We start from the raw sequence: 18,026 nt of genomic DNA, 5'->3' as shown, positions 1-18,026 counted from the left end.
TTTGATTTTGTGGTCTGGCTCCGCCCCCTCTTCTTTGGGATGCCCCTGGAGGCTGGTGCTTTCAGCTGGCTGGGTGGGTGGGTGCCCGTGAGCAGGGGGAGGCGGCGGCAAAGCCACATTACCATCTCCATCTTCAAAGGACGGTCACAGCAGGAAGGATACAACACGTGTGTCCTATTTTCAGACTGAAACAAAAAAGGCGTGTGGTGTGCGTGTGAACAAAAAGGAAGTCTAGTTCTCCTAAGTAAAGCCAGACTCACAGTTGTGCCTGGACCTGCCCTGCAGACGGGCACGGTCCCACAGGCCCTCGCTGGGCTCAAACACCCCCAAACTGTTGCTACTGCAGAAGTGGAGCTCAAAATCCATGTCCTAAATTGCTTGCTATCAGGAGGTCAGGGGGAACGTCACCAGAACCGGCCCTTGGACTCGCCTTCTAATCTCACCCTCATGTGGGACCCGTGTAACCCTTCTCGTAAATGATGAATCCTTGTTACACAACAGCTTTCAACTCGAAAATGAACTCCCTCCAACCCTCTGGGCTGGGCTTTCTCCTTTTGTTGTCGTCCTTCAGTTGCTAAGTCGTGTCCAAATCTTGGTGACCCCGTGGGCTATACGTGGCCTGCCAGGCTCCTCTGTCTGTGGGATTTTCCCAGGCAACAATACTGGAGCTGGCTGCCATTTCCTTCTCCAGGGGATCTTCCCGACCCAGGGATTGAACCTGCGATTCTTGCATTGGCAGGCGGATTCTTTCCCGCTGAGCCACCAGGGAAGCCTTCTCCTAGTAAAGCTACAAAAGCGGTGAAACTGCCAGGCCTCCCTATAGGCAAACGTCCCCTCGCCAAGCCTGCTGCCCCTTGGGGCGGGGGCAGGCACCTCGGCAGGAAAGGGAAAAGAGCCTCCCTGGTCTGTGCAGCCCTGGGCCTCCTGTTCGAGTCCTGCCACAACAGGTGTGGTCTAGTCATACAAAAAGCACCTTTATAAACCAACATGGATAGAAGGCAGCCCGAGGATTTTAAGCCAGCAGGACTGCAGCTGGTGAGCAAGGCTCCATCCCGGCTGTCGGAGTATTCTGTGGGTAGATCAAATGGCTCGGTAGATCCTACGTCCATAGGAAGCGGGGGCCAGGGGGCCAGGATGGAGCGCGGCAGCCCGCAGGCTCCTGACAACAGATGTGGCGGGGACGAGCCTGCGTGTGCGCAGCCTGAATGCTAGATCGCCTCTGCGGGATGCTGCCTCTCCTTTAGGAGGAGCCATTAACCTTTCAGATGACAGCCCCGGGATGGCAGTGACGGAACCATTTCTGAGGTCAGCGAGGATCTATGTTCTCAAAAACCTGACATGGACACGCGAAAGTTGTGACTGAATCCCTGTGTCCCTGAGTGGAAGAGTAAATGTGGGTGACAGATATTCTGCAATCAAAATGCCCCATTTCCCAGAGTATCTGTCACAGATTGATAACATCCACACAGAAAGTTAAGTACAATTATGTCTGTCACTAAGAAACATACCTCGGAACCTGTGACTGACAACTTGCTGGAAGCTGACAAATCACCGGAAGATTCCTGAACAACTCGGAGCAGCGCCGCACACCTTATACGGAGGCTCAGCCCCCGCCTGACGGGTGAGAGGCTCCCGGAGGGAAGATAACATTTCCTCCTGGGGCAGGGGGTGGGGTGACAGTGTCTGTGGAGGGTCACAGGACCGCCCAAGGCCTGAGGTCTGCAGGAGCAGAGTTGGGGGGCAGCTCCTCCCTGGGGACCCCCAGCCAGCAGAACGGCCAGAAGGAGCCGCTGGAACCGTGTGGTCCGGCTGCACCACACAGGGCTCTGTGCCGCCACCCGCAGGCCCCAAGCTCCGACCCACTGACACTGGTTCTGGGTGAGCTGCAGGAGGCCGGGCTACAGGTCGGAGGGTGGGGAAGCACTGGGCCCGCTGTGAGCAGACCTGGGTATCAAGGCGCCCACTGGAGCACCCCATGGGCAAGGGGTCTGCGGCCCTAACATGCAGGCCAGCTGAATCTGGATTCCTGAGGACGGGGCTGGAGAGTGTGACACATTTCTTAACGGGCTAAAGAAGAACCACTGAAGGCCTGAAAAATCCATTTGCTTTTGAATCCTGCCAGCGATTGGGTGCACATGGCCTCCTAAGCTGGCTTCTTTAATGCCATGGGGTTTTCACCCTTGGTAAGTTCTCTTTATTGACTTTAAAAGGTTAAGCCCAAATCTACCTCCTTGTGACTTCAGCCCACCTGATTTAATTTTGCCTCCAGGGGCTCCCAGTGCCCCAGCCCCACCTGGAAGCACTTCTACGCTCCCTTCTACACGGTAACCATTTGGACATCTGAAGCCAGCTGCCCCATCTTTACTCAGATCAAAGCTCAGCGATTCCTCGCACTCAAGCTCAATGCTCGATTTGCGTAATACAAGGCGAGCCGTCCCACTGTGCGCATGAGGCTGCATTCGTTCTACGCACCCAAGCCTGCGCCCGCTTCACACAGACCGCGGCTAAGCCAGGTTTCCTCAGTTTGGCTCCCGTGCAGTTGGATGTTTTGAACTGTGGGGGGCCCTGTCCATTTTCACTCATCAACTTTCATCTCCTGGATGCGGCAGGATGCTCTGACTGTAGAGGAGACGTGGGGTATTGATTCTGCCATTCAGCACATCAGCTCTCCCTAATGACTCTGTGTCATCTGCACATTTGATAAGCATGCCTCTGATGTCTTTATCAAGCTACGGGTTCTACCGTTCGGCAAGCCGGGGGGCAGCAGCCCACCAGGGCCCCTCCTGGGAGGGCACAGAACCGTTCCCTCTCCCACATGCTGGGGCAGCTGGTGCTCCATCAGCTGCAAGTCCTCCTGCCTCCCCAAGATTTTCCAGACCTTGGTACCAGCAGAAGCTGAAACTTCTCGTCCTGGCAGAATGACATATGAGGGCTGGGGAGGGGGCTGCCCAGGCTGAAGGGGGAAGGAAGGTGCTTGCTCTGTCTGCACCCGTCACGAGGCAGCAGCAGAGAAGGATCAGAAGGGCCAGGACCCAGGGACACCAGTGTTTGCTCACACGCACTGGGCCAACCCAAAACTCTGAGGCCGGCCCGGGAGACGGGTGGGCTCGTAGGATCACGCCCGAGGCCCATGGCCAGGCCCACCCTGCTGGTCAACGTTCGTGAAGCAGATGGCAGAGGACGGAGCAGCGCTGGGGCCCAGGGAGAAATGGAGGCTCCAGGCCCCCGGGGAAGAAGTGACACGCCCTTCCTCACGTGGCTAGAACTGTCAAGAAACGAGTGGAGAGATGTGCGTGTGAGAGAAAGATTCACCGGACGAGCAAGAGGAGCTCTGCCAACACACCTTATCCTGGATCTTGCCATGAACTTCAAACACTCTGCCCCATTCGCCGGATACAGCCGAGGGGCCTGCCCATCCTGAAAGGACACCACCACGTCTGGCCCCGCAGCTGGCATTCTCTGCAACAACAGGGAAGAAACGGGCAGGAAGCACGCGTTCCGAGGGGCAGTACCTGCCTCTGGAAGGAGAAGGTGGTTCTGCCAGGACCGCGAGGTCCTCGGGTGGTGACCCACCATCTTGCCAACTGCCCCTATGTGCTAAGATCAACGGGGGTGACAGCTCTCCATAAAACAACTGGAAATTATTTGAAACCTGAGTTAACAACAAAAGAAATGAAGGCAGAGAGCATGCTTTGGCTCTTGAGACATAAAGTCAAGCTCACGGAGGCAACAAGGCCTGCTACTGGCTCTCCCTGGCTTCCTTCCCGCCCCCAGGGAAAGGAGAAATTGGGAAAATGGCCCGCCGCCCTTGCTTCCAACAGCCTGCCCGTCCTCCAGCCTCCTCCACACTTGGTCAGTAGAGGGCGCTGCCTCACCACGCTCTCACCGCAGCCCTGGCTTTGCAACTTGATCCCTGCGTCCACACAAAGACCACAGCTGAGGTATTGCTTGTGCTTTCACAAGAGAAAGCAGCAGCGAAACACAGACTTTGCTTTTTTGTGATATAATAGCACCTATGTAAAAAGTACACAGGAAAACGACTTGAAAGAAATGTACCCAAAGGTAATGAGCCTTTGCTTACTGGAGTCTTTTTTTTCTTTCATTATTTTCTATGCTACTTTCTACCAGCTTGTCTTCCTCTCATAATCAGAAAAGCCTGAGGAGTCTTCAGGGGCTCACGAGTCATCTGCGGTTGGGGTTGGGGAGGCCGCAGCATGGGGTCCCAGGCTGTTGGAGAGGCATTTCCTGCATAACTGAACGTGTCTGCACCTGGGCTGAGCTCAGGGAGGTAACAGACGCTAGACACAGTCCCCGCCTTCCAGGAGTTTACAACATGATCACAAAGTGAAGGGGTAACGGCTGAGAAGGCTCTGAGGGCAGAGCCTGGCACAGCACATTCAGGGAAGGCTTCCTGCAAGAGGCAGTATTTGAGCTGACATCCGAGGCAGGCAATGCGAGACATATCGGACGCACAAGTGTCCACATGAACAAAGGCGCAGAAGCACAAGACAGGAAAGGAAAAACAGGCTGCTGGTTCTGAGTTGGAGGCTTTCGGACGAGAGAGAGAAGACCATTACTGGGATCTAGGCACAGAGGCCTCCATCCTACAGGCCCCCAGCGGGAACACAAGCGTCACCCACAGCTCTCCGCCAGAAAGCTGCCAGGTTCCTCTGCTGGACAGAAGCCGCATGGAATAACACACTCATCACTTCACAAATCTTCAGTGGATAATCTGAATTATCAGCATTTCATTCTTTTAAAAAAATCAAACACATGCAGTAGGAAAACAATACAAAAACTGAAGAACATTAAAAAAAAAACACCCTGTTGAATTAGGAGGCTCATAGGTGTGTGGACTATCTATAAATGACTGCACAATGAGAGAGGAGGGCTTGGGACACACAAGGGGAGCGTTAATGTAACATTCAATTATCCTACTGCACCCTGGCTGACTTAACTCAGTCAAATTAGAATACATTTTATATTGACTATTTTGACATTTGCTTTATTTGGCAAGTAAAATGAAACTGATCCAATTTTCTTGCAGCCATTGTAAACCATAAACTGAACAACAAGACGTTATAAAATACACAAGCCTTGTAAGGCTCCGTCTGATGTGCTACCTCCAGTTTAGACTCTCCGTGGCCTGTGTTCCTGCGTCCCCTGGCTTCAGGTCCCAGTGACTGTACTCTCGTGCTGACCGGCTAGCTTCTGGGTGGGGAGAGGGCACTCCTCCTGCCTTAACTGGAGTAGTGGAGCTCTTTATCTCACAAAAAGTTAAACCTGCCTGGAGATGGCACCTATTTCTAGGCCCTTCCAGAACACATGACGTCAACAGGGAGCAGCTGTAAACTCTCCGAGGTGATGGGTCCGAGCTGACCCCAGGCACAGGCGATGGGTCCGAGCCGACCCCGGGCACAGGTGATGGGCCTGAGTTGACCCCGGGCACACGTGATGGGCCCGAGCCGACCCTGGGCACAGGCGATGGGTCCAAGCCGAGCCTGGGCACAGGTGATGGGCCCGAGCCAACCCTGGGCACATGTGATGGGTCTGAGCCAACCCCGAGCACATGTGAAAGTGATCACAGCTGTGACGGTGCTTGGGGGAGTGAGAAAGGAACTCCAAAGGGCTGACCTGAGCTGCATGAGCCTCGTACTCCTAAACCAAAGACACAACTCTGGGAAGCTCTGGGAAGCTGTTCACTTCTCTTCACCCCGAAGTGAAACTAAAAGCTACTTCTCAAGTTTCAGGTGAGGCCAGGGATAGTTACGATTAACCACCACTCTTGGTGTGTGAACCTGTCTTGAGCGAGAAACACCTGACTGTCTTTTGGAAAAGTCCCAAAGGACAGAACTCCGAGCTGCCAGCTCCTGCAAGCACGTTCCCCTGAAGGCAGGGGAGGCTCAGCGGAGAACGGGGCGTGAGGGACCAGCCATGCCGCCCTCTCCTCCGACTTCTGGGGCGCAGGGTGTGGACCTTGGGCGTGCGGAGGGGCAAGCACCCAGTAAAGGCTTTGTCCTGCTCCTGACCGATTCTGTCACCTCTGTTCACCCAAATGGAAGCTCTGAGATCTCTTCTCCTTAACCTTCATCTACCTCCAATGGCACTGCCTCGCCACTTCTTACTTGCTTGTTTACTTTTGTAATTCTTTTCTCAAGTTCAGTCTATCATTGCTATTTGCTCCTTGTCCTCAAATAATTTACTGCTAACGATGCAGAGGTTTTTGATCAGATAGAAAGTGTTGAGACTACTACTCAGGTAATCTGCTATTACCAGATTTCTGCTCCGATGGAAATCAAGTTAAATCAGGTGCAGAGACCAGTCTGCTCAGCCACGTTTCTTTGTGGAAACAAGTATTAAAATGAACAGCCCTTGAAAAACTTCTCGCTATTCTCTCATACCCAAACTACCTGTTTCTTCTCTGCAGCTCTTTGGGAAAAGAAACAATATGGAAATGAACAAAATCACTTACCAACTCTCCTAGAGTGAAACGAGTTGCTGGCCAAGGCAGAGAAAGAACTCCACCTTCCATGGCTAGCCTTCCCAACCGCAAGGCTACAGATCATGTGACTGGTTGCAGCTATGAGCTCTTCAGAATAACAAGCCCATTTTAAGTTGCATATTCTGCTATTTTAGAATCCTGCAGAATATGTACAACAAAACACAGAATGGCTTTTACATTCATGTAATGCAAAGATTTCTAACCGGTTTTGCAAAATTTCCTCGAAAGGTATACTGCTCTGGCAGTGTTTCTGCAGATCCTAAGTGGAAGTGTTTAAGAAGTTACGCAGTGCGACCCAAGACCACATTCCTCTGGGACATGCATAACCGAACAGAGCCACGGACAGGGCCTCACCTGGGAAGGTTGGGGGCTGGGGTGGAAGCAACGGATGACGGGGAAGGCGTTGTGGGTTGAGATGAATCATGATTTCGTGGTACTCGGCCCATTCGATACCAGATCCCCATGCTGTTCAATTCCCTTTAAGAGAAAAGAGAAATCTTCATGGAGGCGGTTCAGCATAAAATGACCTGAGCAGACCGACTCATTTTCAGAGGGTCATGGCCTCAGACCTCAGGGAGTCGATTCTGGCCCATAAAGGTGTCACGGTTCAGAGCCTGAGGTGATGGCAACTGTCCCAACCCTGCAGGCCTGTCGGGCGTGGTCATCTTCCTCCATCCCGGGGCCTGCCGTCCTACATATATGCTGTCAACGTGTGCCTCGGTTCTGAGTCTGCAAAATTCTTTTTACTGTCATTTCATTGAGGGTATTTGCGCCGTAATCCACTTCAAGAGGGCAGACCACCTGTACCTGGTGTTGAACTGCCAGGAGAACGGGCTACGCCCCTCCTCCAGGCCCCTCACTGCCTATCATTCTCAGGGCCTGTCTGGGAGACATCTTTGCATCACAAAATGCCAGGCACGTGCCCCATGAACCACTACAACCGAGGTGGGGCTGACAGCTGGCCACGTCTGGCTTCCTGTTACTTGACCGGCATACCCGCCCAGCCCCACCCCACAGTCAGGTGCCCACGAGACAGGTGTACTCTTTGGAATTGTAACTGGATTATCTCAGCCACATCCAACTTCCGACTTCTCAGCTGCCCCCTAGATCTGCATCTTGGGATGTAGAGGAAGGTCATCTCTCCAAAAAACAAGAACAGATTTGCTCAGTGGATCCTTCTGGTAGCTTCTCTGTATCAGTACACTGCAGGAACTATTCTCAACCAGTCGTGTCTTATTAGCTGGTTGATTCTAATCAGGTGCACTGACTTTGCCACCTCTCGGTCACGGCCACAGTCAGGCTTTGGAGGAGCTGTTCCTGGTCTGAGGTTTCTATCCCTCACAGCCGACAACCCCAAACCTTTGCAAAGTAACCTGTAGGGGTGTGTCCATTTTTAAGAAAAAGTGACTTAAGAGTTCTGAACATTGAAATTTCTTTCCTTACAAATAACACTGGAATTGTCTTCCTCTGGAAAAGAATTTTTGCCCCAAGATGAAACAAAAATATACTTTATTTAGCAATCTTCTCAAAATGATGTAAGAAAAGGATTCTAGTTTTGATTACCAAGACATATATGGTAAGGATCTATTCTTTAGAATTGCTTAAATTGGTTAAAAATTGAATCTTTGAAAAGAGTATAGGGTGTAATTCAAAAAACCTGAATACACATAGTAACTGAATATACATAATAGATGTAACAAATATTAAATTGTTGGTTTCTACTATTTGTATGTAAGTGGCTGTTTCTAAGATACCTGAAGTATGGTTATTTTCTTAACTGTTTTCTACTCTAGTAATCTTGTTTACATAATGAGTTTAAACCGTGTTGCAAAACAGGAGTGTTGAGTGTGTAGAAAGGGTGTGATCACAGAGTCCTTCTTAGGGACCTCAAAATCTCAGAGAAGAGTGTTCAGATTCCATAGCTGAAGAGTCAAACAAGCTGTTGTGCACCAAGATGAAAATAAACTATTTCTGTGACACTTGTTCCCCAAGCGCTTCAAGCAAACACTACAGCTGGCTATATCTATCTATCTATCCACCTATCCATCTATGTATCTACCTCCCAGCCTGTGTGCAGCCTTCAAGGAAAGGCCATGGCTTTTTGAGTAAAGAGGAGGGTTTAGGCTCAAATGAGCAAGATCCAGGAAGTCGACCTCCAAAGTCAAGTAGGAGAACACATCCCTGGGGACCCACAGGGGCAGGCAAGAAGCCTGCAAAGCTGGCCAGGGAGATGGCATGTGGCCAAGAGGCCAAAAACCATCTACCACACTGTTAATCTGAGAGACCCGAATTTCAGAGGCCTGATGCTTGAACGTCTGTTATCTCTTGGATAGCCAGCACCCCTTCATCCCCCTTCTGACTCTCTACCTCCCCTCTGCACTTGGGGAGCAGACACCCCTCATTCCTAGTTGCCCGCATTTCTTCACCAGCTGAAACAGGTCTCACCCATAGGTTTCTTGTTTGTTGCTCGTCTCCCTTTCTGAATGCCAGCTCCACGGGAGCAGGCTCTTTGCCTCACTCACCGCCATATCCAGGGGCTTGGCCCTGTGCACCACACGGGGTGCTCCCTAAACTGTGATGGGGTGAATAAACCGTGCGGAGAGTTGAGGCCCAGTGGTCGGAAAGGAGGCAGCCCCTTGGCTCAAGGCATCTGGAAAGACCCCTGAGAGCCTGAGGATGAACACACAGGAGGAAGAGGGAAGGAGAGCCCCCTAGGTGGAGCAGGTGGCGTGAGCACAGGAGGAGAAGTTGGGAGGGTGGTGTCCTGGACTGGCTGTCGTCTAGGTGGGAAGGGCAGTGAGAAGCGCTAGGGCCAGATGGAGGCCCAGGAGAGGCAGGTGGCTGAGAGGCTGTGGGTCACACAGGTCTCCGGACCTGGCTCCTGGGAGGGACCTGAGCGTGCTCAGCAGACAGCATCGACGAGCCTGGCCTTGCTGAGACTTACCCAATGAACGTGTACTGAGGCGGGGCCTGCTTGGTCCGGCCCATGATTCGAATGTCACAAATGGCCGCTTCAGTTGAATCCCGCGGGATAAATTTAATGCACAGCCTCTTCTTCCTAAAAGCCACTTCCTCTGAAGGAAAGGACCACAAGAAGAGGTATGAGTCTTCCAGAGATGCCCACATCTTTATCCTCAACACCATGTCTCCCGTCGTGTTCCCTTCCCGGCGGTGGAAATGACTGGTCATCCAAGACACCCGACAGAAAGGCTGGGGCACCACTGCTCCGGCCCGGGCAGGGCCACAGTGGACGGTCTTGGTCACCCTGCCCTGCCGTCAGGGCCTGATCCCCGACGCCCACTGCCGGGAAGGGGCCCACGGGGCACACACACACCTCTGCCAGGAGAAGCCTGGGATAAATCCTTGGCGGCAGCCTGCTCGCTGCTCCAACCCTCGGACACAAGCACACGGACGCCCCCAGCGTTAACACATTTCACTACACGGGCCTTCTCTTTTTCACTTTTTATTACAGATATTTTCAAACATTCCCTCCAATAGAGAGAACAGGAAATAAGCTGAATCCACGTGTTCCCATGAACCCAATTCAATACTGTCAACAATGGAGGAACCCTCTCGTCTTCTCCCCCACTCTCTTCAGCTCTGCGGAGATTTAAAATGACTCTCCAACACGATGTCATTTCATCCACCAATATCTTGGAAGGCATCCAGGGTAGGCTAATATATATATATATATATATTTTTTAACCATAACCATCTTAATAATAAGATGTTATTATTCTTAACAATGATTCTTTAATATCACCAAGTAGTCTGCATTTAGGTTTTCTCCATTATCGCAAAAATATCATTTAGCTGTCGGTTCGTCTGGACCAAGATCCAAACACTGTCTGTGCATGGCATTCGGTGGTTATGTCTCTTTTGCTCTGTGGTAACCTCCCCACCTACCCTTCATCTTCAGGGCACTCATAGGATGCAGAGCTCAGGTCACCCGCTGTATCTCCTGTAACATGGCTGAGTGAAAGGTTTGATTCTATTCAGGTTAGACAGCATAGGCAGGAGGACTCCACGGGTGGTGCATGTACATCTGATGGGTGACGGGATGGATGAAATGTGATGACACTCTCGGTGGGTTTTAGTGCCCTCAGCCTGGTGCCCTGGTTACAAAGTCCCTAACACCCTGCTCTGGGTGGTCTTCTCATCCCCTGATGACCGTGCCTAGATCCATAACTTCATTAAAGGTGTCAAATAGCGATTTTCTAACTGTCATTCCTTCTGCATTTATTAGTTGGAATTTTTCTATAAAAAAATCTTTCATTCTTCAACTACTCGGTCTCCCTGAAACATGCTCTAGTGCAGGAAAGGACAGACACATCTGTGATTCTTTTCTCTAATTTATCAAGTCTTAGGGTAAGGAGTTGCTGCCTAACAACCACAAGGGGTGACTACCCACATGGTTTTGGTTTTTAAACCACACAGGATGAGTTTCAATCACTGCAGCCATTCAATACGTGGGACAGATCTGGGTTAAAATTCCAACTCCATCATTTTCCAGCACCCTAATCTTAGGCAAGGGACTTAACTTCTCTGAGCCTTGGTTTCATCAACTAAAAGGGAGTTAATGAAGCCTGACACTGTAGGGACATGGGGTGGATGAAACGTGATGACACGTATGCTTCACTTAGCCTGGTGCCTGGCATGCAGAATGTGATCAGTAAAGAATAGTCGTGGTCACTCTCATCTTAATACTGTGAGGAAGCCTCGAGCATGCAATCTGTGTCAGTGTTTGGCACTGATTTTTTCAAGGCCTTTCAGTTCTGTTGCAGGAAATAAGCATATTTACATTGGACAGCAAGACACAAGAGGAGAGCGCTGTGTTGCTGTTAGTCTTGATTTTATCAAGGGAAGATGAGAATCAGGTGCTGATGTTTTGGGATTACCAGCTGGAAACTCAGAAACTTTGTGAATTCTTTTCCTAGGAGAGGAAATGGAGCGCTTGATCAGACATACCAGCTCTGAATAATAATACTGGAAACTGAATCTAGACCCCAAACACGGATCCAACAAGCCAGGAGGGGTTCCTGCGGGGACACCGTTCACAGCAACCCTGCAGCTTTAAAAACTATTAGCCAGTAAACTCAGGCCTTTGAAAGTGTGAAGGAGGTGAGACCTTTCCTCAAAGTAAACAAAGATGCAGGTATTTTATGTACTTGCTTTGCCAGCTGCTCTTCACTCCATTCTTCCATTTACAGCAAACTGGGGGTAAGAGATGGAGCCGCTAATTACACATGCTTAAACAGGCCTGACTTTAAGTAAACATATTATACAGAGTCAATAGAAATGTGTTCAGTCATGCTAATGAACACAGAGAAAGGACACAGCACTTTACTAAAACAAACAGTCTTCCAGTTTTTAAGTGCTATATGGATTGCAACAAAACGTATATTAAATTAATTACAGGAGTCTCATTTGCTGGCTGATTAAAAAAAAAAAATCAGGATCTTAAATGCTCTCAAATGTCCCGGAGCTGACCACAGATTGGATGACCCTAAATGAATAGGTGACTCTACGGTCATCCTTCCTTGTGGGATACGACACCTGTTGGAGACACGAGGACCCAACCTCACTCTGCCATGTGGGTAGTGACCAACACACCCCCAGTCACCGGGGCGACTTCCCAGGATCATGTGGCTGCACAGTAGCTGGACCAGGACTCAGTCCTGGGCCTCCTCACTGAACGGATTCAACAAATTGAGGAAAATGCAGAACGAGAAATCCCTTGACTCTATAGTAAATCAATAGCAAGACATTTTAAGCCACTTAGCTGTCAAAAACAAATGACAATGCAAATTTTAAAACTAAGAAAAACACGGGGAGAAGTAGGAAATTAATACAAGTCAATTTTATTTCTTAAGCAGACCATATAAGTGTAAGCAAAAGGAGCAAGCAAAAACTTCTGAAGATGTTCAGTATTGCTAATAAATAATAAGTAAAAATTAAATAAAATGAGAATAGTAAAGCTAAATTAAAAATATAAAGCCTATGCTGGCAGGCCTGTGGAAAAAAGGTACAAGTCGGTATCATCAGGGGCAACGTGAACTGGTGTTCTGGAAGTTAATTTGACAACAGAGGGTAATAAAGCCTATCTTTACTGAGCTTATCCTCAGAGCTGTGTATGGCAGGTATCTTATGTGATTCAAAGGTGAATCAAACACAGATCTTGCCCTTCAAGAAAGAGGTAAGTAGCAAAGACATGAAGAAAACATGTAAATGGCTATAATGTAAGCTAAGAACAACATTATGAGGTGGACAGTGCTGCCCCATTTTACAGATGAGGAAACTGAAGCCCAGGAAGGTGAAGTCATTTGCCCAGGGTCCCTCATTTGTAAGTGGTAGAGCCAGACTCCACATTAGGCGAGATTGACTCCAGAGTCCAAGTTCCTCCCACTATGCCAAGTGCAGTCTGTGCTAACAGAGGGAATGATGGGCATTCAGGACCAGAATCGTATGGGCTTTCCACCACTGTTCTTTACAGTTGCCTACTTTCCTCCCGCCCTTCAACAAACGTGTGCTGTGTCAAGCAGCTGAAGAGTAGTAGAGAGCAGACAGGGCTCCTGACCAGGTGATTATAGTCACCCTCTGGACTAAGCCCCTTGTGGGTTCTTTCCCTAGGCTCATGTCTGTATCCCAAAGCCAAGTCTGCAGAGCCTGCAGGAGACATGCACCCACAGTAGCTGACTGAGGAGAGGAGAGAGCCTGCTTTACACTTGCATCTAGATCAGAGCTCACCCTACAAAGACATGGGGTGTGACATTCGGAGTTGAGAGAAAGGGCATCTCAAGCAGGGAAAACAACAAAGCAGATCCGTGGAGTCAGGGAAAAAAGGAGCACGAATGGACTTCCCTCGCGGTCCAGGGGTTAAAAACCTGCCTGCCAGCACAGGGGGCATGGGTTCAAGCTCTGGTCTGGGAAGATTCCACAAGTCGCAGGACAACTAAGCCTGTGCACCAGAGCGTGGAACTGCAACTACAGAACCCACGTGCCACAACTACTGAAGCCCATGTGCCCTGCAGAAGAGAAGCCACCACAACTAGAGACAGCCCACTTGCCTCAACCAGAGAAAGCCCACGAGCTGCAACAAAGACCCAGCACAGCCATAAATAGACAGACAGAAGGGAGCTTTTTAAAAAGAACGAAAAGAAAGATGCACAAGAGGGCACAGTGAGTGGCTTCGTCTGGGTCAAGCACTGGTGCCTGAAGATGAGGAAGATGCTTGCAGAGGAAGGCCGGGGACAGGCGTAGAGGACCAGGACCCAGTAACCTCAAGTACTTGTAAACTTATCACAAGAAAATCATTCAAAATCTATACATATTCAAACTGACCTGCAGATTCAACACCATTCCTTATCAAAATCCCAGATAGTTTCTTTGTAGAAATTGACTAATTTTAGAATTGGTGTGGTAGTTTGAGGGACCCAGAACAACCAAAATAGCTTGAAAAAGAAGAACAAAGGTGGAGGATTCTTGGTTTCAAAACCTGCTACAGAACTCCAGTAATCAAGACTGTGGTTTTGGACTAAGGCAAGACCTACGGATCATAGGAAAAGAACTCAGAGTCTAGAAACAAACCTTCACATTTACAGTCAACTGATATTCAGCAAGGATACTAAGACAATTCAGTGAGGGAAAGGATAGTCTCTTCAACAAATGATTCTTGAAAAAAGAATAAATCTATTGTATATCAACTATCAGATCAGGTCAGATCAGATCAGTCGCTTAGTCGTGTCCGACTCTTTGCGACCCCGTGAATCACAGCACGCCAGGCCTCCCTGTCCATCACCAACTCCCGGAGTTCACCCAAACTCATGTCCATCGAGTCAGTGATGCCATCCAGCCATCTCATCCTCTGTCGTCCCCTTCTCCTCCTGCCCCTAATCCCTCCCAGCATCAGAGTCTTTTCCAATGAGTCAACTCTTCGCATGAGGTGGCCAAAGTACTGGAGTTTCAGCTTTAGCATCATTCCTTCCAAAGAAATCCCAGGGCTGATCTTCAGAATGGACTGGCTGGGTCTCCTTGCAGTCCAAGGGACTCTCAAGAGTCTTCTCCAACACCACACTTCAAAAGCATCAATTCTTCGGCACTCAGCCTTCTTCACAGTCTAACTCTCACATCCATACATGACCACAGGAAAAACCATAGCCTTGACTAGACGAACCTTTGTTGGCAAAGTAATGTCTCTGCTTTTGAAGATGCTATCTAGGTTGGTTGTAACTTTCCTTCTAAGGAGTAAGCGTCTTTTAATTTCATGGCTGCTATACTTCAACAAAAAAAAATTTTTTTAAAGAATAAATTTGAACTCCTATCTTGAACAGTTCACAAGCATTAACTCAAAATGGATCAAAAACCTAAGTGAAAGAGATAAAACTATAAAACTCTTAGAAGAAAACATTGGCATAAATCTTGGTGACCTTGGATTTGCAATGGTTTCTTAAGTATGACTCCAGAAGCATGAACAACAAAGAAAAAAGATAAATGGAACTTCATCAAAATAGAAAACTTTTCTGTTTCAAAGGACAGTATTAAGAAAAGGAAATGAATGTATGTCAACTCTACTTTGATTTAAAAAAAGAAAATGAAATGAAAACCCACAGAATGGGAGATATTTTTTTCCGATCGTGTAACTGATAAAGGACTTACATCTAGAATATATGGAAACATTCTTATAACTCAATCATAAAAAGAAAAACCAATCTTAAACAGGAAAAGAATTAGAACAGCCATTTCTCTAGAGAAAATATACCAATGGATAATAAGCATATGAAAAACTGTTCACCATCACTAGCCACAAGGGAAACACAAACCAAAACCACCATGAGAGGCCACTGCATCCCCACTAAGACGGTCAGAATTAAAAAGAAAGATGATAACCAACGCTGGTGAAGATGTGGAGAAACTAGAACCTTCAAACCCTGCTGGTTGGAATGCGAAAGGGTATAGCTCCTTTGAAGGACAGTTTGGCAGTTCCTTAAAAAGTTAAATATAGAGTTACTATATGACCTAGCAACTCCATACCTAGGTGTATACCCAAGAGCAGTGCAAACATATGCCCACACAAAAGCCTGTGCATCCAGTGTTCAGGGCACCATTATTCGCAATAACCCAAAATGAAACAACCCAAATATTCATCAACTGAATGGATAAGCAAGATGCTATATCCATATAATGGAGTATTCAGTTCAGTTCAGTTCAGTCGCTCAGTCGTGTCCGACTCTTTGCAACTCCATGAACTGCAGCACACCAGGCCTCCCTGTCCATCACCAACCCCTGGAGTTCACTTAAACTCACATCCATTGATGCTATCCAGCCATCTCATCCTCCGTCATCCCCATCATCTCCTGTCCCCAATCCCTCCCAGCATCAGAGTCTTTTCCAATGAGTCAACTCTTTGCATGAGGTGGCCAAAGTACTGGAGTTTCAGCTTTAGTATCATTCCTTCCAAAGAATACCCAGGACTGATCTCCTTTAGAATGGACTGGTTGGATCTCCTTGCAGTCCAAGGAGTCTTAAGAGTCTTCTCCAACACCATAGTTCAAAAGCATCAATTCTTCGCGCTCAGCTTTCTTCACAGTCCAACTCTCACATCCATACATGACTACTGGAAAAATCATAGTCTTGACTAGATGGACCTTTGTTGGCAAAGCAATGTCTCTGCTTTTGAATATGCTATCTAGGTTGGTCATAACTTTCCTTCCAAGGAGTAAGCGTCTTTTAATTTCATGGCTGCAATCACCATCTGCAGTGATTTTGGAGCCCAGAAAAATAAAGTCTGACACTGTTTCCACTGTTTCCCCAAGTATTTCCCATGCAGTGATGAGACCAGATGCCATGATCTTCGTTTTCTGAATGTTGAGCTTTAAGCCAACTTTTGCACTCTCCTCTTTCACTTTCATCAAGAGGCTTTTTAGTTCCTCTTCACTTTCTGCCATAAGGGTGGTGTCATCTGCATATCTGAGGTTATTGATATTTCTCCTGGCAATCTTGATTCCAGCTTGTGCTTCCTCCAGCCCAGCGTTTCTCATGATGTACTCTGCATATAAATTACTTCGCAACAAAAAAGAATGGAGTATTGACGTGCTACAACACGAACCTACCTTGAAAACTTATACTAAGTGAAGGGAGCCAGACACAAAAGACTACAGGTGATATGACTTCACTTACATGAAACGTTTAGAATAGGCAAATCTATGCAGCAAGAAGATTAGTGGTTGCCTATGGCTGGGCTGGTAGAGGGTAGGCAGGCGAGGACTAGGGAGAAAAGGAGAGTGATCACTCGTGGGTATGCAGTTTCTTTGGGGTGATGAAATGTTCTAAAACTGATTGTGTCGATGGTTACACAACTCTGTGAATATACTAAGAACCATTGGGCTGCAACTTTAAATGGGTAAACTGTATGGTATGTGAGTTATACCTCAATAAAGCTGTTATCCCTAAACTCAAATATATCAATATATAAAATCAGTAAAAGGTGCTTCAACACATGCTTTTTCAGGTGGCGTTGTGGTTAAAAGTGTGGGGAGTCATGCTTCTGTGTGTAATCTAGTTATCTCCCTACTTCTAGATGTGTTGCTGCTGCTGTTGTTCAGTCACCTCATCGTGTCCAACTCTTTGTGACCCTATGGACTGCAGCACGCCAGGCCTCCCTGTCCCTCACCATCTCCTGGAGTTTGCCCAAGTTCACGTTCATTGCACTGGTGATGCTGTCCAACCATCTCGTCCTCTGAAGCCACTTCTCCTTCTGCCCCAGGAGTCTTCTCTAGGACCACAGTTCAAAGGCATCAATTCTTTGGCATTCTGCCTTCTTTACAGTTCAGTTCTCACAACCTGATGTGAGCACTGGGAAGACCACAGCCTTGACTATATGGACGTTTGTTCGCACAGTAATGTCTCTGCTTTTCAATGCACTGTCTAGGTTTGTCATTGCTTTCCTGCCAAGAAGCAGTCGTTTTCTGATTTTATGGCTGCAGTCACCATCCGCAGTGATTTTGGATCCCAAGAAGAGGAAATCTGTTCCACTATTTCCACTTTTCCCCCTTCTATTTGCCATGCAGCAATTGGGCTAGATGTCCATGATCTTAGGTTTTTTTTTTTTTTAAATATTTAGTCTTAAGCCAGCTCTTTCACTCTCCTGCTTTACCCTCATCAAGAGGCTCTTCAGTTCCTCTTCACTTTCTGCCATTACAGTGGAATCATCCACATATCTGAGGTTGTTGATGTTTCTTCTGCCTATCTTGATTCTAGCTTGTAACTCATCCAGCCTGGCATTTCTCATGATGTGCTCAGCGTACAGGTTAAACAAACAGGGTAACAGCAGACAGCTCTGTTGTACTCGTTTCTCGACCTTGAGCTAATCAGTCGTTCCATACAGGTTTCTAACTGTTGCTTCTTGACCTGCATATAGGCTTCTCCAGAGACAGGTAAGATGGTCTGGTGTTCCCATCTCTCTAAGAGCTTTCTACAGTTTGTCATGATCCACACAGTCAAAGGCTTTAGTGTAGTTGATGAAACA

General features: G+C 48.2%; 1 protein-coding gene across 10 annotated transcripts in view; it reads right to left on the bottom strand.

Moving 5' to 3' along the window:
• The window catches only part of MVB12B (multivesicular body subunit 12B), a 202,119-nt gene that overhangs the window by 113,078 nt on the left and 71,015 nt on the right, over positions 1-18,026 (bottom strand). For all 10 annotated transcript variants that reach the window (XM_070799247.1, XM_070799252.1, XM_070799246.1 and 7 more), the window contains exons 5-6: positions 9,447-9,576; positions 6,857-6,979 (exon numbers count right to left, since the gene is read on the bottom strand). In XM_070799247.1, the coding sequence (XP_070655348.1) occupies positions 6,857-6,979; positions 9,447-9,576 (253 nt within the window). The remainder of the gene's footprint in view (positions 1-6,856; positions 6,980-9,446; positions 9,577-18,026) is intronic.

Source organism: Bos indicus, chromosome 11 (assembly GCF_029378745.1).
Source record: "Bos indicus isolate NIAB-ARS_2022 breed Sahiwal x Tharparkar chromosome 11, NIAB-ARS_B.indTharparkar_mat_pri_1.0, whole genome shotgun sequence".
Lineage (NCBI taxonomy): Eukaryota > Metazoa > Chordata > Mammalia > Artiodactyla > Bovidae > Bos > Bos indicus.
Note: the sequence above shows the minus strand (reverse complement) of the source record. Positions and strands in the feature narration are given on the sequence as shown.